The sequence below is a fragment of the Sorghum bicolor genome, chromosome 3, assembly GCF_000003195.3.
Source record: "Sorghum bicolor cultivar BTx623 chromosome 3, Sorghum_bicolor_NCBIv3, whole genome shotgun sequence".
In the NCBI taxonomy this organism is placed as follows: Eukaryota; Viridiplantae; Streptophyta; class Magnoliopsida; order Poales; family Poaceae; genus Sorghum; species Sorghum bicolor.
Genome location: NC_012872.2, coordinates 53,288,282 through 53,311,582, shown reverse-complemented (window position 1 = coordinate 53,311,582; position 23,301 = coordinate 53,288,282). Strand labels below are relative to the sequence as shown.

Here is a 23,301-nt window from a genome sequence, read left to right as displayed (position 1 = left end):
CCCAAGTTTGAATTTTGCAAAATTCAAGTTTGGATGAATTTAATTCAATGTTGTATGATGATTGGTTGTACATACCTTGTGCTTGTCATTCATCCGATCTTCTTGCTCCAATCCTAGAAAGGTTAGTGACAAGAATACCCGAAGGAATTTTTTTACAATTATCCGTATATGCTCAATACACAAGGTAATGTTGCAAATAATTAAAAGCTCATGTTACGATCTGATCAGTGCTTGTTTTAGGACACTAAGCTTGTCCTTGGGAAACCATTAATTTATGTCGGCGAAGTGGTTTCCCCTCCAACGCTGACCTATATCAAGATCAACTCAACGAGATCTGCAAAATTTATTATAGACATATGCATCGACAACCGCCCTTTTAAAGTTTTTATAGATAGAAAGGATGAGGGGGTTGGAGATCTCGAATGTGGTGATGTTGGAGAGACCAATGGATTGTGAAGATGTTGCATATGTGCATGGAGTAAATGAAGTGGCTATGAAATAAATTCTATGCTCATTAATGCTTAGAGTGAAATCCATGTGGTATGGTGAAAATGATAAGGTGAGTGTGGTGAAAAAGGAAAAGAAAAAGGATACACGGACGACTTGGTTCGAAACTAGCACAGCTACCGTTCCCCGGCAACGGCGCTAGAAAGCTTGTTGGGTATTTTAAACGCAAACAGAAAAATCCGCAAGCGCACGGATACCGATGTAGCTTTCACCCGGGAGTATTCCAGAGTATCGATTTTCCACAGAGAACGTGAGTGTACTAATTAAGATCCAAGATCGCCCAAGGATAACTATATAATTATTTTTGGTGGGAAGAGAGAAAGTTTCCTGAGAGTTCTCTAGTTGATCTAAGAATCAAGAATTACTTCAAGATTATCTATTTCGGGACATCAGAACACTAACCACAGAAAGAGATGAGAAGGGGGCTAGGAAGCTCCGACTACGGTCCTACAAACACCGATCCGAACGAGGTGGAATACGTCGACCGTTAGGGCTGTCACTACCCTAAGGCTACCACAACAATCCGCAGGATTGGGTGCAATTCCAGGTAATTGCAAGACTAAACACCACGTCTAATCTATTAATTACTACTCTAATGTTTCAAAGATTAGAGCACTTGATGCAAGCGGGAATCCAATAAATAACTTGAATGTAAATAAAAGTAATTAGAGAACTCAGGAATTATGAATTGAAGAACCTGGAGAACGATGAAGAACGAACCAGATGCTGCAAAAGTATAATGTTGAGGAAGATCCGACAGATCCGGCTCCTCCTCCGCTCTCCTCTTCTCTCTCTCCCTATTTTCTAAATTACAACTAGAACTAACTAGAACTAGAACTAGATGAACTAGAACTAGATCTAGATGAACTAGAGGTAGAACTAGAAGAACTAGAGGGATCCTCTCTACTTGGATGAAGAATTGAAACCCTAGCTTTGATTCTGTAGAAGAGGTATCATCTCCAGGGGCCAGGGGGTCTGGTTTTATAGTCCCTTCAAGTGAATATGGGCCGTTGGATCAAACCGACATTAATCGCACGGTTTTCCTTGATCCTTTAGGTCGGTGGAGCGTTGTCCCGAAAGAGAGTCCTGATTGGGCACTGTAGCTGGGCGGGCGCCCAGGAGAGTAGGGCGGGCGCCCTGCCTCCGAGCCCGATTGCCTTCCCGTTCGTTCCCGTGGCTTGTGGAGTCTTCTAGATGGTAGAAAATTGCGCGGCACGTTAATATCTCTATGTAAACCCGACGTGTGGGCCTTTCTTCCTTATTTCCTGATAACCCCCTGCAGAAATAGACAAACACCAAAACTCGTGGAATTCTGTTAGATAAAACCCTAAGTCTAGGTGTTGGTTGCATTTGGATCCTTTTCTATGATTAGTTGACGGTTAAATATAAGCATTAAGGACCGTCAACAGACATGTTTAGGTTCAAAGTCTAACATTGTTAAGTATGATTCTAGAAGCTCCTCCATAGAATCTTTTGCTTCATTTCCCTTCCTACATGTTAAACTCTTTCATAAAGATTGAGCATGCTATACAATCATGAACTATGGAACATGGCATGCTAATAATACAAAAATTAAACGCTAAGATCCTAAGCATGGAATATGACAAAGCGGCCCAAAGGGGAGTATGGACCAATGGAATTTATCTTGGCCTGAATGGAAGTGAGGAGAAAATATCAATATCATACCATGGCTTTATTTTCAGATCTTTAGCTGTCTTAGTGCTTTGCAATATAAGTCGCATAAGAATACTAAGAGGGCTTCCCTTTTATTTCAAATGTTTTTTGAATGAAAATCATGGGGCAAATCCTCCCGACAAATTCTTTTTTTTTCAAATGTTAGTCACCACAATTATATTTTGTTTGCATCTTGAGTACTGAAATTCAATATGTAAACTGTTGGATATAGGAATATAGTAGAAATAGAATAGTAAAATAAGATTGGAATGATAAACTTGTATTGATGCAAATGGATAGTTTCTAGGTTTGTGGGAGAGCACACGCTTCCATGAACAAACGCCATGAACATGTGCTGTGGACTGTCATAGCGATTTGCTAATAATAGGAGTAGCCACTAATTGGTAATAAAGAATATTCTCAACTTTCCCTATTGATAAATTGCCTCTTCTAGAATCACCATCGAATCATTACTCCTTCAAAAACCCTATGGGAAAAATAGAAATGTTTTGATATATCAGGATAAAACTCTTTAAAACCCAATTAAATAAATGAAGGAGAAAGATCATAATAATCAATTGTCATCTACCATTTAGACCCTCGAGAATAACTCATGTCTTAGTCTAAATTAACAATATTATAGGTAATATGACCAAATATGTCCCAAATATCATGACCTAAAAAACCTATGGGAAAAGCAAATGAGAGGACAAATATTCTATTTATTTGTTTTTTGTTTTATGTCAATTTGGAGGAGAGAAACTCTCGCTTTTCGATTGCTGCCAAAACAACCGATAGGATTGGAGGAAGCTAGAAACTTTTACATTATATCTAGATCTGAGGGTATTTCATATTCTTTTTCACCATAGTTTGATACAGACAAATTTGAGGGCAAAAAATAATTATAGCAACAGTGTTCATTTAATCTTTTAAGGGCAGCTATGGATTTTCAATCTTTTACAATGGCAAATCTTTTGTAACCACAGAGAAAAGACTGATAAAATCTTCCTCACCTCATGTCGACGTAGGGTCGCGTACTCGCGTCGTGTCGTGTATTTGGCTACAGAGCCTTCGTTCTCTCAATCTCTCTTGTGCCTGTCGAAGTCCAATCCAAGGGGGGGAAAAATGAGCACGAACCTGGGAGGAGCCCCTTGTTGCTGCTTCCGCTTGTCCCAGTTGCAGCCCGCCGCCGTTAGACTCCGGTTGCCGCCTGCTCGCGCCACAGACACTTCGGCTTCCCAGTCGCCGGCGCGCCTGAGGGCGGTGCTGGAGCAGGTGGACCAGGCGCTAAGCAAGGGGAACGACGAGGCTGCGCTCTCCCTTGTGCGCAGTTCGCAGGGGGTTGACGGCGGACTTCGGGCTTTTGGCGCCGCCAGGCAGGTTTGTTTGTGCTGCATCCACCTTGCCTGCGTTCTTGATCGACGTGGCCGTTCTTGCTTTCTAGTGCCAATTCGTACGATTAGTAACAGTCAACCTGCGCGCGGTTACGCGTGAATTTTGAGCATTTTTCTGGAATTCTGGTGATTAGTTGACTTCTTCACTATGAAAGTCATAACCATCAGTTATTAGAGCTAAAATATATGATGTTGGGATCAGAACACGGCCCCCATGATACCTTTGCCTTGGCTATTGAGTCGAGTACACAATAATGATTGTTAAACAACAGGATCACTGTCTTGATATTCCTATGGTTCGCACTTGTGCAATTTTCATGACAACTCTTCCTGGCGTAGGTGATAGACAGTGGGTATGAGCAGCATGCATCATTATTTACCACTTCGACCAGTATGTTCAAGATTTAAGATTTTTTAAAAAAATAAATTCGCGGAAACCAGTATGAAAAATGTGATGGAATGTAACTATAAGGTAAATGTATTTCTTGCTTGCATCCATTCAATTCATCAAGGCATAAATGAGCCAACTAAATTTGTTGCAAGCTAAGTACAAGAAAAGTACTACTCTTTTTCCAAGAAAGAGAAACTATCTGACCTTTTCCCCTTTCAGGTAACTAATTTTCTATCGAAGCAAATCAAACCTTTTGTCCATCCGCTTCTTTATTAGATTTCCATACATGGTTCTAAGTGGTGATATTTCTTTTCCCACATAATTGAAGGGGAAGGGACATGAATACATGATTTACCTTTTTCATTTTTTGGTACCTCATTTTACAGTCTCTTATTTAACCAAACATGTAATAGGTACCTCAACGACTTTATACATTGGATGAGCTTAAACTGAATGGGATTGATACTTCTGCTTTCCTATCGCCCGTGGATCTGACACTAGGATCAATTGAGAGAAATATCCAAATTGCTGCAATTCTTGGAGGGCTTTCTGTATCTGCTGCATTAGAGCTTTCTCAACTCCAAATCCTGTTTCTCATACTAGGTCTACTATCTTTGTGGTCCGTGGACTTTGTGAGTAATCTGCCACTTGCTACGAAAAACATTTATCATCTGCTTCAAGAAAACATATATGTTTACATTACTGCTCTCAAACTAGCTAGGAATTTTCTTTCATATCTATCCTATAGTTTGCTCCCATATATTGACCTCCCTAGTGCCTGATAACTTTGGAGCTAATTGGTGCCAGATGTTCATAACATTCAGTTCATGCAACCATTATACGTCTACCGTCTGGTTGCTATTGTGATTTACAGAACTTTCCTCTTCAATACATACTTTAATGCCATGATGTTGCAGATATCAATGGAAATCCTTAGTGTTGATTCTTCAGGAAATGTTGAGTTACCTATGATTCTGATAAGACATATATAACTTTATTTTTAGCATTTGGTTGGTCCTACTATGTGCTTCTTGGTTCAATTATACACATCTATGTTGGTTAGCTTGTCATTCTTGAGCTAAACATACTTGTAGTTCAGACATTAATCCATTTATTTTCCATGCGTCGTTATCTAAACACTGAGCTTCCAATAAGCCTCTGTCTGGAGCTTATCCAACTACAGCTTTCTAGGTATATTTTGGTGGTGGGGTGAGAAACTTGGTTCTTGATACAATTGGTCACTATCTCAGCCAGAAGTATCACAACAGAGTTGTTCAGGTAGTCCTACAGTCCATACTGCTCTGTCAGGATCTTTGGTGCTTGGGTTTTATATAGTCCTGGAAATTGTTTTGACTTGATAATTTTCAAGACACTCAAATTGGTAACTTATAGAATGAAGGTAAAATGATCTCAATATCTATGTGCCTCATACCTTTGTAGCAATGCAATGACAATTATGATGTCAAGAGTCAACTAGTAAATACTTTCTTGATATCTGAGCAGGCCTGTAGCAAGCATGTAACATTTCTTTCCTACATGAACAAAGTCACATAATGGTAGTATGAACATATGATTTGGGTTTTTGGCTCAGTTTGGTTATTCCTGCTTTTCTGACAAACTGGTCTTTTTGTTCGCCTCAATTTGGTGATGCTACAGGTTCTAAGAAACTGTTGCATTATTATTTTTAATAATGCTTTAGTATCAAGTTAAATGAACTTAAAAAGGAAACAAAGTAGTTTAATGAGGATGCCACCAAGACCAAAACATGTTTTAAACGTGACTGTTGCGTCGGGTTTTCCATTTTCCAAAAAGACCACAAAATGCAAATCTTCATTTTCTCCTTTTCCATTACTCAGTATTTTCCTTTGAATGGATATAAGTTCTAAAATTGATATCATGTATAGCATGAAGCTGGTCACTTCTTGATAGCATACTTGCTTGGAGTGCTTCCAAAAGGATATACAATTACAAGCTTGGATACACTTATCAATCAAGGATCGCTTAACGTGCAAGCTGGAACAGCTTTTGTGGACTATGAGTTCCTTGGAGAGGTTAATTCTATTAACTTCTGGAAACTTCTTAATCTTCAAATTTTGGATAAGTTACTATTTTCTACAAGTAACAGACACTTTCTACTGATTTCCATCTGAATGTTGAACTATTAGCTCATATATTGAGTGAACAGAAACTTGACAAGTTGGTTATGCATCTTGTATGCTTAGATTTATCCGCAGACATGTCTGCACCCCTTTGTTTTAGATCACAGATTGAACTCCAACCCCATGGTTTCATTGGAATGACGGCCAGAATTTGCATAACTTCCTCCAGTCAAATATTTCATGAACATCCTTAAGACAAAGAAAGCAGATCAGATTATCTGCATCAGTTGAATGATTCAATGATTCAATTCTCTTGGCTGACAAATTTCCACATGTAGTTTTGCAAGAACTTATACTTTGGAGCATAGTTCATATTACCAGTTATTCATTTTGTGCAATTAACTTACTGCTATATATCTTTTAAAAACTATATAAGCACTGCACAGTGTTGTATAGTTTCTAGACTAATGATTATCTTTTTCTTTCAGATCAATACAGGCAAGCTATCTGCAACGGTGAGAGTTCCTAGAAACCTTTGTTTTATAAAAAGCAGGCTGCCTCACTTTAGTATGTGATTCATGATGCCCCAGCATACAGTCTCAACCAGTATAATATCTACAAAAGTCTAATATGTGCTGATGAAATATCATCACTGAAGTTTAGGATTTGAAGAAGTTTTAGGGATACTAGTTTTATTTTAACAAATGTAAAATGCTAAATTTGGACCGATTTTATTGATTTTGTAAAATTTAAGGACAACTATTAAGACTGTTGCGTATGCCATGAATATGGTTTTCTAGAATGGTCACCCGCAACTATTAAAACTGAATGGTACCCACAAAGAATGCTTTGAAGACTGATTTGCATGTTAGATCCTGATCTATTTCCATCATTCCATGTAAGCTGGTCCTGCAAAACTATAATCTTTCACCAAGGCCGAAATTAACAGATACTCTTTAGTGGCCTAACCTGCTGGGGCAACTTTGATATTCAGCAGCGATTTTGAGCAACAATCCTTTGATTGGTAGTCCTGTTCGTAACTAGAGGTGAGGTGCCAACTCACTCAACATACGACAAAGCAACCAACAAGCTGACCAGAATTTGATATCTCTACCATTTTGTGGGCATTGAAAAAGGGCTTGGGCGGGATGAACCTCACTTGGATTTTTTTTTTTTTGGCAACCACAGCTACCTCATTCGACAAGCTAACAAAGAGTAGTTAAATTGTGAATGCCTGGGTCACCATAGTCAACTGAGAAGCACTCTCCAAGCGTCCAAGCCACATGAAATTTTTTGTTTCCTTAATCTAAAAAAGCCACGACAATTGCCGCCTTTTTTGCCTGCTCTTCATCATTCCAAAGAAATCGCGGTCTCTGCTTATCACTTGCTTTGATAGCCCATTTAGGAAGATAGAAAGCAATCATGAGATAAATAGGGTCTAATGTCTTCCAGCTCTGTTCCATTTGTGTGGCCTTCCACCCAGGAGACAAATTGAACATTACCGGTTAAAGTGTAATCTGTATTATTTTGTTGCCATTCAGTGTTTTTGATGTCACCGAGCATTGTTTTACTTGTTGCAGATGGTGAACAAGTTCTCGTGTATAGCACTAGCTGGAGTCGCAACAGAGTATCTTCTGTACGGACTTGCAGAAGGAGGATTAGCTGACATCAATAAGGTCTGTGCTGTAAGCATCAATTACTTCTACTGGGTTTGATAGGCATCATATTTTACCGTATTTTCTGTTCTGTGTGTCTTATGTACAGCTTGATGGATTGCTCAAGAGTTTGGGTTTCACCCAAAAGAAAGCTGATTCACAGGTGAGGTGGGCTGTGCTGAACACTGTCCTCATACTGCGTCGCCATGAAAAAGCTAGATCGCAGCTTGCAGAGGCAATGTCTACAGGCAAGTCAGTGGGCTCTTGCATCCAAGTCATAGAAGAGTGTATAAGCACTGACGATATTTAACGCGGATGAAGTTAACAGTTCACACTAATGTTCCTATTATCAACAACAGATCAAGGGTAAGCAAGGAATGTATTCTACATGTTAGTGTGTTTGGATATGCTTAAAATCAGATTCCAGGTGGAATTAGGCGAGAATCCCACCCAAACGTCTCGATTAGTTTTTTATTCTCCTGACTGCAATGCTGAGAAAATCATGGTTTGCACTAAGCCCACAGGCTTGTTTCTTCCACCGCGAGGCTTCTTTTCATCGACATCCCTTGTCCGGAGGCCCCTGAGCCGCTGCCTGCTACTCTGCTAGCTCCCTGCTCGCTCTGCCAGGCCGAACGCCTCCACTGCACCACCCGCTCTTGAGTGTACGATGAAACTGGATCGGATACATACAGATATCAGTGAACTTGCATTCTATCCCATATATTTTCTTGGATCTCGGACACAGCTACGGATATCGATATCTATCACATATACATGTAAAAAAAACTGATTTTGAGTATTCGGATTTAAATACGGTACGAATATTTTTTGTGACATACAGTACGGATATTAAATATTTAGATTTCGATACCGAGTGTTTGAGTAGGGTTTTGACCCTTTCGTTACGATGAATATCGGCTATCGAGGAATATTCATCCTGTTTTCATCCCTGCTTAAGGGCTCGCCCATGTGCACCACTTCCTCATGGACCGACATCCAGCTTCTGTGATTAATCTGTCGGCCTTGAGTGCTTCGCCTTTTTCTATTCGCTTGAGCTTATCAGCCGAATCTGTCAGCCACTCAACAATATTTTTCTATCAATAAATCAACCATCGGTACTTTCTAACACGACTTATCAGCCAAACGATCGATGACAGGCAAATACACGAATCTTTTGTAACAAAACCCTAGGGCGAAAAAACGAACCTTTTAAAAAAATCGCAAAAACCCTGAATGGTGTTTGACCATGTAGATTAGTACCCTTAGTTGCATAACTGTTCTAGGCAAAACCCCAATGCAAGCATAAGATTTTAATATTATATTTATATTTTAGTTGCCACTTCAATGGATCTTGGGCCTTGTTCAGTTCGCAAAAAGCATGATTTTTGGCTACTGTAGCATTTTCGTTTTTATTTGACAAACATTGTCTAATCACGGAGTAACTAGGCTCAAAAGATTCATCTCACAAATTACAGGGAAACTGTGCAATTAGTTTTTATTTTCGTCTATATTTAATGCTCCATGTATGCGACCAAAGATTCGATGTGACGGGGAATCTTAAAAATTTTTGCGAACTAAACAAGGCCTTGATCATCAACACCTAGAAAAATATTTTGCATAATTCTGCATGTGCTAAGTATTGGGGAATAGAAAGGGAAAAGGGAAAGAACCCTAAGGTTACTGTCGGTCGAAGCCTGACCCAGCTAGCCTATTTTCCACACCCCTCTATGAGGCCCAATAGGCCACGGTGGCCCATGGGCTTACCGAACAGCCTAGCCGAGCTTGTGCTCCTATTTTCCTCTCACACTTAGGCCATGTTTAGTTCGTAAAAATTTTCAAGATTCCCCGTCACATCGAATCACAACCACAATTTACTAATTCTTCTAGTGAGGTGGACTTCTTCTAGTGTTTTAGCATTCAAAATTTAGTATAAACTTTCCCTACTAAATGTCTCCTAGTACGATTCCCTAGTGTTTTGACTAGTGATAGTATTTTATAACTACTTAAAAACACTAGGAGAATTCCACTATTTTGGTAGTGAATCTTTGATCGTATGCATGGAGCATTAAATATAGATAAAAATAAAAACTAATTGCACAGTTTACCTGTAATTTGTGAGATGAATCTTTTGAGCCTAGTTACTCCATGATTGGATAATGTTTGTCAAATAAAAACGAAAGTGCTACAGTAGCCAAAAACCAAAGTTTTTGCCAACTAAACAAGGCCCTACTAATGGTGCAGGGTTCATCATGCCCGCATGGTATGTATCCAACGGAGAGTTAACCGGCCTTAGATTAGAAATATCCCCACAAATAACTTCTCTCCTCAACCTCACATGTGCTTTCTTCAAGCCACCTATAGGCAGACCTCACACGGCCACTTGGAGCATGACCAATTGTTGAGTAAAGGGAAAGGGACTCAACATGACATGGAGTGTGGAGGTAGGGTGTGGTTAGCGAACGAGATATAGACGGGAGGCATACCACACAAAAGCGTCGGATGGATTTGATTATGTCTAGAGATGTTTAGATGCTAACATTTTCGGTGGTGGAAAGAAACATAGAGAAGAACAAAGTTGTAGGTATCATCTAGGTATTATTGTGTCCTTTCGTCCTCATGAGCCGCTACCACGAAGGCGTCCGATGGATCTGATTCTATTCCGGATGTCCATATGGTAGCATTTTCGACCACCGAAAATGCCGTCACCTAAGGCGGCATATTATCTTGTAGTATACGGAGTATGAGGCAACAAAAGTATGGCGACATTAAAATATCTTCTTCTCATTATTTCTAATTTAGATCCGTGAATAATATAAAATCAGTACTATAGATATATAATGAACATTTTACGGTACCTGAATACCTTATGTATGATGACTAGCAGATACTATACTTCCGAACTCACTTCAAAGTCGCATCATATCAAACTTGGAAGAAGAAAAAAGAAAAGAAAGAAAGAGGGAGTTCTGCAGGCCGGCCGAGAACTGCTCGTTGACGACGTCGAGCATGTGATAGCCGGCGACGTACGGGAATCAAGACGTACAATAGACACTAATTACATACTCCCTCTTGCTTTAATATAATCGAGCTGCTTCCAGGAGGACCCCATCGACCGTCATGACTCATGAGCGTTAATTTGGATAATAATAATAATAATCTACGTTTTGCTATAGCTGTTCAATAGTACAGTAGTCCATCCAAAATTCAGTGCACGATGTAGGTGACGAAGAGCGCGAGGAGCATGAGGACGTACGCCACCCCCTGGTCAATCGATTTCGCTGCGAAACAAAGAAATAAAATAATAAGGCAAACAAACATTAGAATTATATATCTCAGTTACTCGTTCTGCATGATTAGCCATTCTCTTTTACACGAGTCTAAAAAACTATGACTGAAAATACTGTTTGCTGATTATCATAAGAGAAAAATACTGTGGCTAGTAGAAAAATAGGCAAAGCAGCAGCAGCAGCTGCTGATATATATATATACAGAGAAGAATAGCTAGAACTCACGATCCACTCTCCAGTTGCCGGCGGCAGTAGGAGCGGCGGCCGCCGGAGCCGCCACGGCCGTTGCAGCATGGCAGAGGCAGGGGTGCAGCAGCGTCGCGAGCAGCAGGTACGCCACCAGAGCGAGCCTCGCCGCCGTCAGCGAGCTCATCATGAATAATAATGGAGGAGTGCTGGTTAACTACTAGCTAGCTAGTGATGATCTTGGTCGTAATAGCAGCTCTGACTGATCGATCGGTGAGACTGACTGATGATGTATAGCTGAGGCGGCCGATCGATCGTCGCGGCGGTGTGCATGTCTATTTATACTACCCAGCCGAAGGCCGGAGGCTGGCCGCGTAGACTCGGTGCTACGCCGGCGGCGGCGGGCCGCGCATGCATCTGTGACCACGAGGCGAGGCGAGGCGAGGCGCGCGGCCGGCGGGGCCCCCAGAACCCAGATCGATCGCCCATCGCGCGCGCATGTCAAAGTTGGCGGGAATCGTCGGTGACGACGTGGCGTGGCGTGCGTGGTTTGCTCGCGCACGTTCGTGGACGCGGTCCGTGTTTCGAGCTCGCTCTCTGCCGGCCCTCATTCAATTTTCTTTGAAACAAAACGTACGCACACAATGATGGCACAAGTAATAATATATATGTGTGTGTTTGTGTGTGTGTGTTTTTTCGACGCACAAATATGAGTGCCTAGATCGAAATGAAACGATGGAGAGGTGTACGTGTTAATAATTGTGTGTCATGCAGCACGTACGACAGTTGGTACATACGTACGTAGTACACATATATAGAAGGGAAAATTTATTGGTCCGGCTCGGGACATTTGATGCATGCTGTGTACGTACTATGATTTCTTGCACGCTCGTTTAAACAAATTTCTATTCGGCGTGCATGCGCCACGTGATCTAGCGGCGCACACTTTCTTTTTTGAGCAGAAGTACCTCTGTACCTTTCATTCTCGTCACATTTTCGTTGTGCTCATTTTGATTCGGAAATTAAGTGTCACACCACAGCTATTTTTTTTAAAAAAAATCAAAAATCAACAAGCTGCCAAGTCTTGGATTGTACATCGATCGGTCTTTTAGGGAAAACATCGAGCGTTAAAGGGGAATAAATTGCCATGTGCCAAGCTAGACCGTGTCATTGTGTCTTCTCTTGGCTGGGGAACTAATTTATATTATTATTTAACCGAGTATAACTTTACAATCCTAGTGGAACTAGCATCTGGCAGCAGCCTTTGGACGCTGGCAGTGGCAGAACTAGGATTTACCAATGACTAGGGCCAATTTTCAATGACGAAACTTCGATAGATACACCATAGTGTATATGACTATATACATAATAGATATTCTTAAGAAAACTTTGCAAATAAAGTATGGTATAATATAGTACATGATTCTAATGGGAATAACATGGAACATTACAAAAAAAAAAACTAGTTTGGACAAGATGTAAGAGCAGCGCGTGAGTTCGTGAGGGTGACTCTGCACTGCTCTCCTTTAGTCCTTCTTACTGAGCTGTTCTTTGTTGGGCCAAAACTAAAGACCTGCTTCTAAAATATTTGGACCATGACTAGGGCCATGGCCCTATTGGCCTTAGGCCTAGGCCCGCCCCTGGATGCTGGGTTTAAGGGGAGGGCACCGTTGTGGTTTTGTATTTCTAGACAACCTTTGAAGTAAGTGTCCTCTGCTTAGTTTGCAAGTACGTATGCACATTCCCTAAGTAGAGCTGAGGACATCCTTATTGACATTTTCATTTTTTCAGTTTGGTTTAAGAACTTAAAACAAAAAAATGAACTATCAATTTCTTGGTAGTCAGTGTTGTGCTTGATCCTGGTTTTCATTTCTGTTTTTTGGTTTAGTGTAACCTCCTATTATTTATCTTATGCAAGATGGATAATATCCATATTTTTCTACCCATCGGTCTTATGATTCTAGTTTTTTCCTCTCCTCCAGTGCCCCATGTGCTCCTCCATGGTTTTCGTGGTATTCACTCTCACATGTTCCACTCCACCTAGCTCATGGCTACCCCACTACTACCCTCCCTTTCCCTTTCTCCACTTCTCAGCAGTGGCCTACATTGTCATATATTGCCACCTAACTCTCATGACCATAGTTCGACTAACCACCCTCTCTCCGCTAGTCATTCTTGTCACTGGTATACTCCATCATGTTGTCTTCCTCTCTTCCTAGCTAGCGTCTTTGTATGGGACCAGTTTTTTCCTATGTTCGTTAATACAAAGATACACAATGACTCTCTTGCGCATTTGAGAGAAAAAACTACGAATGAAATGGGAATTCAGCGTGTGGCAACTGAAATAGACTCCATGCCATTGAAGATGGCAACGAATACAGATTGCTTTCGAGTATCAACAATGGTTGGCCTCATGCATGAAGTGAATGCACTTGTGTATGTGACTGGCAACATTGAGGTGCTTTCTTTTAACTATTGCTCTAGAACTTGTAAAAGGGTAGCTCATGAGTTGCTTCTATTGGTTGTAGGTAGTGTCAACATACTGTGCTCTCATGGGACACTACATCAGAAAAATCTACTACTCTATTCTTGTGGGACACTACATCAAAAAAATCTACTACTCTAGTACTAATATATCATAACTAGGACTAACAACCAGTCTTATTAAGTCCTATACATGGACTAATGGACTGACAAATAGTGCTATTAAACTCCTATACATGAACTAATAGAGTAACACTAGTCACTAGTCTATGACTAGTAGACTAACAATTACTCTACTTGTTTAGATCATTAAGGACTAAAAATTAGTCAACTAGTTGTTAGTTCTAGAGATCCTAATAGTGTCTGATAGCTATTCTTGACTAATTAGTTGGTATATAATCATGCATCTATGTCGTGTTTAAATGAGCAATGTCAGTGAGGCAATGATAGTGTGACATAATCCTAGGTCTAGCTTCCTTTGTAGAGCAGGCACATTATCGAGACACACACTAATGTGACTAGGGAACAGTTAACGGCTGGTTGCTACTTGACACAGGCAAATACTAACCTAGATAGTAATGTGTATGTCTCTCTCATATGTGATCGACACTTTGCCTTCAACATCTCATCGCACTCTCTCGTCCTTGCGTCTTCTTCCTCCTCGTGCCTAGCTTATCGTCCTCACCCCTGCCATGGCGCGCTAGGTTTTGCTGGAGCCCCACGTTCGTGGAGCTCTAGCGAAACCCTAGTGTGCCCGTAGTGGCCGCCTTCTTCCCCTCTCCCTTCCTTCTTCAGCGAGTCCGACCACGGAACTCCCCTGCCCTGACCTTGGCCAAACGTCTCCATTGTTGTGAGGGCCCAACCATCCTACCACCGCCTCCTACATGGGAAGATTTTGACAATCGCTGGCCTGATTTTGCTAAAGATGCACGAAACATAAGACTTGGACTTGCCACAGATGGTTTCAATCCTTTTAGCAACATGAGTTCATCTTATAGCATGTGGCCTGTTTTTGTGATTCCATACAACTTACCACCTTGGGCATGCATGGATGAACATGATGGCTTAATTTGTTGATTCCTGGTCCTCGTGGGAAGGCCTTTGATATTTTCTGGCATCCTCTTGTAGAAGAATTACTTGAGTTATGGTCTGGTGTGGATACTCTTGATGTTATCACCGGAAAAGATTTTAAGCTTCGTGCTGCAGTGTTGTGCTGCATTCATGATTATCTAGCACTAAGTACCCTTTTAGGCCATACCACAAAGTGGTTACTTTGCTTGTCTCTATTGTGACAAAAATCCTCTATCATATGCCATAAGGAGCAAGCTATGTTATATTGGGCACTGTTGTTCCCTTCCGAGAGGTCATCATTTGCGCAGTGGCAGTGAATTTGCATCCCTCCATGATAGTAGTGTGAAGCCAACTAGTTCCATAAGGAGCAAACTAAAAATGCACCAAGTGAATTGAAATTGAAGGTGGCTAAGTTGACCAGATTTTGTAATTTCATTGTTTTTTTTGTGATAATGAATATGGGGTTCTATTGAAGAAAAAACATTAAAATCGAGATATATTCGGTTTTCTATTATACTTAGCAGACTGTAATCAGTTCCTTGACCGTCTGTAGCTTTCACCTTCACCGTTTCACGTGTACTCCGTAGTCGTGCGAGTGCGATACGGTAAAACCTCTTCCTTAGTTCCTTGTCGACACCCATGCACCGGAAGCTCCCGCCATTACCTCACCTCACACTCCGCTCCGCCTCTTCCTCTTCAGCCGCCGCATCCGCTTCCCCGCCGCCGCCTAGACGCCTCCCTCCTCCCGTCCCACTGCGCGACCTCCTCGCTCACCGCCTCCCGCCGCCTCGCTCGCCGTCCTCACCTCCACCGCCGCGCCCTCACGCCGATCTCGTCCTCCTGCTCCGCCGCCGCGGCGACGCCGCCAACTCTCCGGAAAACCTCCACGTCGAGCTCATCAAGCGGGGGCTCAATCATGACCTCTTCTTATCCAACCATCTCGTCAACTCCTACGCCAAGGGCGCGCGCCTGGCTGCCGCGAGCCGGGTGTTCGACGAAATGCCCCAGCGGAACGCCGTCTCCTGGACCTGCCTCCTCTCCGGGTACGTGCTGCAGGGCATCACCGAAGAGGCCTTCCGGGTGTTCCGCGCCATGCTGCGGGAGGTGGAGCCCGGGTGCAGGCCCACGTCCTTCACCTTCGGGACCTTGCTCCGGGCCTGCCAGGATGGAGGACCCGACCGTCTGGGCTTCGCGACCCAGGTCCATGGGCTGCTGTCGAAGACGGAATATGCGTCAAACACTACTGTGTGCAATGCTCTGATCTCAATGTATGGTAGCTGCACTGTTGGTCCACCGATCCTAGCGCAGCGGGTGTTTGATGGCACGCCGATCAGGGACTTGATCACATGGAACGCATTGATGTCTGTTTATGCTAAGAAAGGTGATGTGGTTTCAACGTTCACTCTGTTCATGGATATGCAGCGAGAAGATTCCAGGATTCAGCTGCGCCCAACAGAGCATACCTTTGGCAGTTTGATCACCGCCACGTCTCTGTCATCAGGCAGCTCGGCTGTGCTTGACCAAGTATTCGTGAGTGTGCTCAAATCTGGCTGTTCTAGTGACCTCTACGTGGGGAGTGCTCTGGTTAGCGCTTTTGCGAGACATGGCTTGATTGATGAAGCTAAGGACATCTTTCTCAGTTTGAAAGAGAAGAATGCAGTCACCTTAAATGGATTGATAGTTGGCTTGGTCAAGCAACACTGCAGTGAAGAAGCAGTAAAGATTTTTGTGGGGACAAGGAATACTATTGTTGTTAACGCAGATACATATGTTGTGTTGCTCAGTGCCATAGCTGAATATTCTATACCTGAAGAAGGGCTGAGGAAAGGTAAGGAAGCCCATGGGCATATGCTTAGAACTGGGCTTACTGATCTGAAAATTGCTGTTAGTAATGGACTGGTTAATATGTATGCCAAATGTGGTGCCATCGATAGTGCCTCTAAAATTTTTCAGCTAATGGAAGCAACGGACAGGATTTCCTGGAACACCATCATCTCAGCTCTTGATCAGAATGGTAACTGTGAAGAAGCAGTTATGCATTACTGTCTTATGAGGCAAAGTTGCATAAGCCCATCAAATTTTGCAGTAATCAGTTCCTTGAGTTCATGTGCAGGTTTGAAACTTTTAAGTGCTGGTCAGCAAGTGCATTGTGATGCTGTTAAGTGGGGTCTAGATTTAGATACTTCTGTTTCAAATGTACTGGTTAAAATGTATGGAGAATGTGGAGCTATGTCAGATTGCTGGAAGGTTTTCAACTCTATGGCTGACCACGATGAAGTTTCTTGGAACTCTATGATGGGTGTCATGGCCAGTTCACAAGCACCTATTTCTGAAACTGTCGAAGTTTTCAACAATATGATGAGGGGTGGTTTGATCCCAAATAAAGTAACATTTGTAAACTTACTTGCTGCTTTGTCTCCATTGTCCGTTCTTGAATTGGGGAAGCAGTTTCATGCTGCAGTGCTGAAGCATGGAGTTATGGATGACAATGTGGTAGATAATGCCCTCATATCATGTTATGCGAAATCAGGAGATATGAATTCCTGTGAGCATCTGTTTTCTAACATGTCTGGCAGAAGGGATGCCGTCTCGTGGAATTCTATGATTTCAGGTTACATCTACAATGGCTATCTACAGGAGGCTATGGATTGTGTATGGCTTATGCTACATAGTGGCCAAATCATGGATTGTTGCACTTTCTCCATTATACTAAATGCATGTGCTTCTGTGGCAGCATTGGAGCGTGGAATGGAGATGCACGCTTTTGGTATTAGGTCACACTTGGAATCAGATGTCGTGGTTGAGAGTGCTCTTGTTGATATGTACTCCAAGTGTGGTAGGGTGGATTATGCCTCTAAGCTTTTCAATTCTATGACTCAGAGGAATGAATTTTCATGGAATTCTATGATTTCTGGTTATGCAAGACATGGTCTTGGAAGGAAAGCCCTTGAAACATTTGAGGAAATGCTGCGCAGCAGAGAAAGTCCAGACCATGTCACTTTTGTCAGCGTCCTATCTGCATGCAGTCATGCTGGATTGGTGGAAAGAGGATTAGAATACTTTGAAATGATGCCGGATCATGGTATACTACCTCAGATTGAACATTATTCTTGTGTCATAGACCTTCTCGGTCGAGCTGGTAAGATTGACAAGATAAAGGAGTACATACAAAGAATGCCAATGAAACCTAACGCTCTCATATGGAGGACTGTTTTAGTTGCTTGCCGACAGTCAAAAGACGGGTCTAAGATTGAACTGGGGAGAGAAGCTTTAAGGGTGCTTTTGGAAATAGAGCCTCAAAATCCTGTAAACTATGTTCTGGCATCTAACTTTCATGCAGCTACAGGAATGTGGGAAGATACAGCCAAAGCCCGAGCTGGAATGAGGCAAGCGACAGTGAAAAAGGAGGCTGGTCGCAGTTGGGTAACCCTAAATGATGGAGTTCATACTTTCATGGCTGGTGATAGATCACATCCAAACACCAAAGAAATATACGAAAAGCTGAATTTTTTGATACAGAATATAAGAAATGCTGGTTATATTCCCCTGACAGAGTATGCCTTGTATGATCTCGAAGAAGAAAACAAAGAGGAGCTGTTGAGGTATCATAGTGAGAAGCTAGCCATTGCTTTCGTTCTGACTCGTTCCTCAAGTGGCCCAATAAGAATAATGAAGAACCTTCGGGTTTGCGGAGATTGTCACATAGCCTTTAGATACATTTCTCAGATGATTAGCCGGCAAATCATTTTAAGGGATTCTATCCGATTTCATCATTTCAAAGATGGGAAGTGTTCTTGTGGAGATTACTGGTAACTGATCTGAAAGAATGGTTCAGTACCAGTTCCTAAATTTTCAGGTCATACCACACTGCCAGATGCTAGATACAGGTTTCTTACCTTTCTCTTATTTAAGTCAAATATATATATTCAAACAAAATGACTGTTATAGTTTCTCTTCAGTGAATTTACCATTCAATAATGAACTCCTGGCAGCTTTCCCTTATCCTGTGGAATTTGGAAATCAGTGCATCTGTCAAGTGTCAAATGCTCAAAGCTTAAACCTCTAGCATCTAACATTAAAATTGAATTTATTAATTCAGCTTGCTGATCTATAGGTGTTATCTTTTCGTGACAGTCTATGGGCTGCCCAACCTAGCAACTTTTGTCCGTCATGACTACATGAATAAGTCCAGAATGTATCAATATTATTCCTGAGCCACCACTTTGCACGCCTGATGTGTGTTCACTTTTTATCTCTAAAAGTGCTCTGCATGCTCTTCTAGGTTGTGCAGTGTTGATGGAGACAACAGTTGTTTGTGTTCAGCGCTTGCATCTCTTCATTTAGCTAAGCATAATAGCTTTTTCATAGGCATCTTTGTGCTTTTGAATTTACACCCATGGTTTGAATTTATTTTTCATCATTGTATGGCTTGGCATAATGGTTTATTTGGTTGTCTGTTATCTTGGAACTGTGGAATTTCATATGTATCAACTAGTGGGTATTTTGATTACTGATTGTATGCTAACCCATGCTAATGCTGTTCCCTTCTTTTGGGCGCAGACATACTTGGGAATACAAATATTTAGGTTTCACTTCAAGTTCACTATGTGCTCTGCTGAGAGATCGCATTCAAAACAGATCCTCAGAATTCTGATTGCGCAGTGGAATTGGGGGCTAGTCGCAGTTTTGAACATTGGCATGAACAGGATGAGGTAAGTGATTTTGGGCCATATTCAAAGGACGAATTTGATTCCATGGATATAATCTTCAATTTGATCACCGTGATGAATATTCTTTTGTTCAGGCAGCAGACAAAGAAAAGAGGAAATGAGATGCCGAGGAGATGGATGATGCAATGAAAGAGTTGGAAAATAGAGCAATGGATTCAAAGCACTAAAGCAGGATATGGACATTCTTGCTGCTTTGGAAGAGATGTGGTCCATGAAGGTTGGATCTAGTTCTAGGCCACTCATGCTGGTGTCTCTGTTGACCAGATGCTTGAAATTTTGAAGCGTTCGGCCCATGAGAAGGTAAGACCTTGAAAACATTGTTTGATTTATCATGTTTTAATAAATGTCTGAAATAAATCATTCCATCTTTTGGTTATTTGGAATAACTTTATGGCGACAATGTAGTTTCCTACGTCTCACTTTTAACATCGATATTCTTTGTGCAATGACAGGAGGGAAAAGCAATTGCAGAGCTTGATAAAGAAGTTTATCAAATCGACCACTTTTCGAGTAATTCTCTGTCTCTGGATCGCAGTGCCAATTAATGCCATCATGCATAACTTCTGCATGGAGGGTGTTACCTTTGAAACTGCACCTTTTTAAGTGTTTCCAATTAAAGCATCTCCTTTTGACTTGTGATCCTATTGCTTAAGCTAGATGAACCAGGATAGAACAATACATATTGACATCATAATGTAGCAATGTCAATCTACATACGTTGTTATTTATCTGAAAGCACGTACTATTATTGGCATTTGGCAACTTGTAATTGTTCATGAGTATTAGAGATAAACCTTTTTTCCCACTGTGTAACCCAGTAAATCCTACAGTGTTGTCCTCCCGTGTAATCCAGGTAACTAATCGAAGAAAACTGGAAATTGAGATTGATGTCCATCCAAACAGGACGCACAATGAAAACCAAGTCAAACAACGCGCAAGATAAAATTTTCTATATGACATATCAAGTAATTACATTACATTTAAAAGACTTATACATAATGAAAACACCAAAAGTCCGCCATTAATCCAAGTCCACAATTCCAAAATTGGAGAGAAGGATCTTCATTTGCTGAACAAAATCCGAGCCTGTTGCGTACTCTGTTAGCATCCCTACTGCAAACCCAAACATGGCCCACCTGCAAGATTTGTAACAAGGTGAATTAGCGGATAGAGACAAGCTACCTGGTTATTCAACAATGTGGTGAATCTTTACATCTACCCATTTTGCATTTTTTAGCATGCTTATTGTAGACTCATAACCTTACATACACGAGTAAATTGAGTAGCATGAAGGGGACATGATAGTTTTTGGTAACTTCACTAGGCCTTGTTCCAAATGGCTTGGAAACATGTCAGTTCTCAACTGATTAATCAATCTCAAGTCTAATGTTGTATCGATTTATTGATTGCTAAGGAGGAGCATGCTCTCTGCAAAGCTCAGGCTAGATCAATTTGCAGTTTAGTCTATCATAGGTCAAGAAATACCCCTGATTCAAAAACCTTCAAATATTTGAAGGTACTAGGAAAAATCTCACCAACCATATTGATAGCATCTTGCAGGGGCAAACGTACCTTCCGTTGGAAATCTCATTCTTGGGCAAGAACCCAAAGAACGGACCCTGGTCAGCCTCCTCCAGCTTCTTCTTCTTGAAGTACTCCTGCAGGTCCTTGGCCACCTTCCTCTGGTACTCCAGCGTCACAGCCCCAGCCACCGGCCTCTGCAGCGCTGCCGCCGGGGCCTGGGCCTCAACCGGCTTCAGCTCAGGAGAAGGTGGCGTCGGCAGCGACGACGTGGGTGGAACAGCGGGCTTCACGGGCGTCGGAGGCTGCGACAGGGTGGGAGGAGTGGACAGAGCCGGCGTCTTGGGTGGCATCGGTGGCGGCGGCGACAGCGGAGGCGCCGCAGGTCTCCGGATGGGTCCCTCCGCCTTGGAGCTCCTGATCACCACGAAGGACCGGCATGCGCGGTGCGGCGGCGCGACCGAGACGGCCCCCACCTTCACCTTGATGGAAGGGATGGACGGGGCCAGAGACATTGCTGCGGCGCTTGAGCTTTGCAGCAAGCGCTGGCCTGGCTCTGGCTCTCTTGTTTCTCAGAGCAGGGAGGAGACGAGGGAAGGGAACGCGTGGAGAAGGTTTGGACACACACACCCACGCTCTCGGTGTGGATAAGAGTGTGTGGTGCCGTCCGTCCGCGAACAGAGGGCCCAGGAACTCAACATCAGGCGTGTTGTCTCCTAACAGAAAGTTTGTGAGGTTTGCAGGGACTCAACATGGGCGCAGCACATTCAGAAATCCTGGTGCTGACCTGCTGCGATTGCCCCTGTCTCTGTCTGTCACTCACACATCAAAGCAAAGATTATTGTTACCAAATTTTGAAAATTCAGGTTTTTCTTTTGAAAAGACTTTTGCTAACATGATCTATACAAAACCTTTATATCCTGATGCGATCTAGAACTTTTCATTTGGCATTTTTTTATTTGAGATCATTAAAAGATCAAAATATTCGTTTTAAGATATTAGATTTTGAATTTAATTTCTTTTTCAAAGGATCTTGGATGTTGACATGGTCTATACCAAATTTGTAGATCTTGATGTGATCTACAACTTTCTATTCGATAACTTTTTTATTTGAGATTATCTGAAGCAAAAAAAAATGTCTGTTTTAAGTTATTAGATTTTGAAATTCATTTTTTTATTTTTTTTCAATTACTTCACAAGTAGTCTATACCAAAATTGTGGTTGGTTTGGTGCTCGGTGAGATCTAAAACCTTCTAGTTGATTTTGTTCCATTTGAGATCATGTTAGGAGTCCAAATATTCTATGAAAGGTTACACGACTCAAACCAATGACACGTGGATCCCTGTTATGTATGTGCCACATCAATAAAAAGAACCTTTGAAACCACTCTAAACTATTTTAGGGGAGGTAACTTCCAGTTTTGGGAGATTCTTTTTTAGACCTTCCACAGTGTGGAAGTGATGCCCACAAAAAACTGGCATCACTCAAGGACGCTGCATTGTGCATTTTGATTCTTGGAGTCTGATTTACGGAGAAAGAGTTAGAGGTGCAGAGGCTCATCTACTTCTTTAATGAATGAGCATCGGTGCTTCTACATGCATCACTCCTGAATCTTTCATTTCAGGTGTCGATGTTGGCACCGGCTCACAGTGCAGGTAGTAGTGCCTCAAATGGAAAGAGAAAATTTTAGCACCACTTCAAGAGCACACTGCAGAAAGCCTTGAGTTAAAATGTGTAGGTTGTCTAGCATTAGAATCAGAATTAGGTGGGAGATGTTTTAAATTCAGCAACAAATATTTAACTTAAAAAAAGATCGGCTAGTCCATAAGGTCTCATTTAATATTTGGTCAATCTTAATTAATTTGGTTTCGCAAAGGCACTACGCTGAACGTAATTAAGTGATGTTTTGGGTTGTACTAAATCAATAATTCGAAATTGCAGTTCCATATTGTTTTTCATGTGTTTATTTTAAAATTTGAAAATGCAATAATATGAGCTTAATTGTATTGAAACGTAGTTTTATAAACATGCACTTTTGCTTGGTTATATAAATTTTGTAACAAAAAATAGTATTAAAACTTGTGTGTTGCATACTGGAGGAATGCTTAAAAAGTCACTTATTTGTGATTGGAGAGAGTATTGCCTTTTTTAGAATGTCACACTTTACCTAAGATACTAGCAGCCTAGTGATCATAGACTCACACATGAGATTTAGTATCATCCTCTTAGAGCACCCGCAATGTTTAAAGCTAGTTACTAGCTCTAAGCCAACTTTCTCCAATACTGCTAACTTTTAGCACAT

General features: G+C 41.7%; 4 protein-coding genes across 7 annotated transcripts; 2 read left to right on the top strand and 2 right to left on the bottom strand.

The window, feature by feature from the left end:
* LOC8082465 lies at window positions 3,212-8,590 on the top strand. Of its 3 annotated transcripts, none has more exons than XR_002451434.1 (8): window positions 3,212-3,561; window positions 4,380-4,598; window positions 5,158-5,244; window positions 5,871-6,017; window positions 6,554-6,580; window positions 7,646-7,741; window positions 7,830-8,086; window positions 8,245-8,590. XR_002451434.1 is itself a non-coding variant. In XM_002458030.2 (7 exons), exons 1-7 carry the CDS (start codon window positions 3,307-3,309, stop codon window positions 8,028-8,030), a joined length of 1,032 nt encoding a protein of 343 aa, XP_002458075.1. In that variant the 5' UTR covers window positions 3,212-3,306; the 3' UTR covers window positions 8,031-8,588. The 3 variants fall into 3 exon arrangements, 1 of the variants encoding a protein (XP_002458075.1); XR_002451433.1 differs by having other exon boundaries at window positions 8,238-8,590; XM_002458030.2 differs by having other exon boundaries at window positions 7,830-8,588.
* On the bottom strand, window positions 10,529-11,642 carry LOC110434098 (arabinogalactan peptide 22-like). The gene is made up of 2 exons (XM_021457798.1): window positions 11,233-11,642; window positions 10,529-10,998 (listed from the first exon to the last, which is right to left on the bottom strand). Exons 1-2 carry the CDS (start codon window positions 11,381-11,383, stop codon window positions 10,925-10,927), a joined length of 225 nt encoding a protein of 74 aa, XP_021313473.1. The 5' UTR covers window positions 11,384-11,642; the 3' UTR covers window positions 10,529-10,924.
* LOC8082169 (putative pentatricopeptide repeat-containing protein At5g09950) lies at window positions 15,345-20,428 on the top strand. Of its 2 annotated transcripts, none has more exons than XM_021457472.1 (4): window positions 15,345-18,604; window positions 19,309-19,460; window positions 19,553-19,778; window positions 19,931-20,428. In XM_021457472.1, the coding sequence occupies exon 1, from the start codon at window positions 15,388-15,390 to the stop codon at window positions 18,559-18,561; it is 3,174 nt and encodes a 1,057-aa protein (XP_021313147.1). In that variant the 5' UTR covers window positions 15,345-15,387; the 3' UTR covers window positions 18,562-18,604; window positions 19,309-19,460; window positions 19,553-19,778; window positions 19,931-20,428. The 2 variants fall into 2 exon arrangements, with proteins under 2 accessions (XP_021313147.1, XP_021313146.1); XM_021457471.1 differs by having other exon boundaries at window positions 15,345-18,635.
* Window positions 20,337-21,889, bottom strand: LOC8082168 (light-harvesting complex-like protein OHP2, chloroplastic). Its single transcript, XM_002455821.2, has 2 exons — window positions 21,051-21,889; window positions 20,337-20,614 (listed from the first exon to the last, which is right to left on the bottom strand). Exons 1-2 carry the CDS (start codon window positions 21,512-21,514, stop codon window positions 20,500-20,502), a joined length of 579 nt encoding a protein of 192 aa, XP_002455866.1. The 5' UTR covers window positions 21,515-21,889; the 3' UTR covers window positions 20,337-20,499.

Coding starts and splice junctions, on each gene's coding strand:
- LOC110434098 (XM_021457798.1), bottom strand. CDS start 11,383: ATGATGAGCTCGCTGACGGCGGCGAGGCTCGCTCTGGTGGCGTACCTG. Junction 10,999..11,232: donor CGGCAACTGGAGAGTGGATC/GTGAGTTCTAGC, acceptor TTTGTTTCGCAG/CGAAATCGATTGACCAGGGG.
- LOC8082465 (XM_002458030.2), top strand. CDS start 3,307: ATGAGCACGAACCTGGGAGGAGCCCCTTGTTGCTGCTTCCGCTTGTCC. Junction 4,599..5,157: donor CTTTGTGGTCCGTGGACTTT/GTGAGTAATCTG, acceptor ACAGCTTTCTAG/GTATATTTTGGTGGTGGGGT. Junction 6,018..6,553: donor ACTATGAGTTCCTTGGAGAG/GTTAATTCTATT, acceptor TTTTTCTTTCAG/ATCAATACAGGCAAGCTATC.
- LOC8082168 (XM_002455821.2), bottom strand. CDS start 21,514: ATGTCTCTGGCCCCGTCCATCCCTTCCATCAAGGTGAAGGTGGGGGCC. Junction 20,615..21,050: donor AATGAGATTTCCAACGGAAG/GTACGTTTGCCC, acceptor CAAATCTTGCAG/GTGGGCCATGTTTGGGTTTG.
- LOC8082169 (XM_021457472.1), top strand. CDS start 15,388: ATGCACCGGAAGCTCCCGCCATTACCTCACCTCACACTCCGCTCCGCC.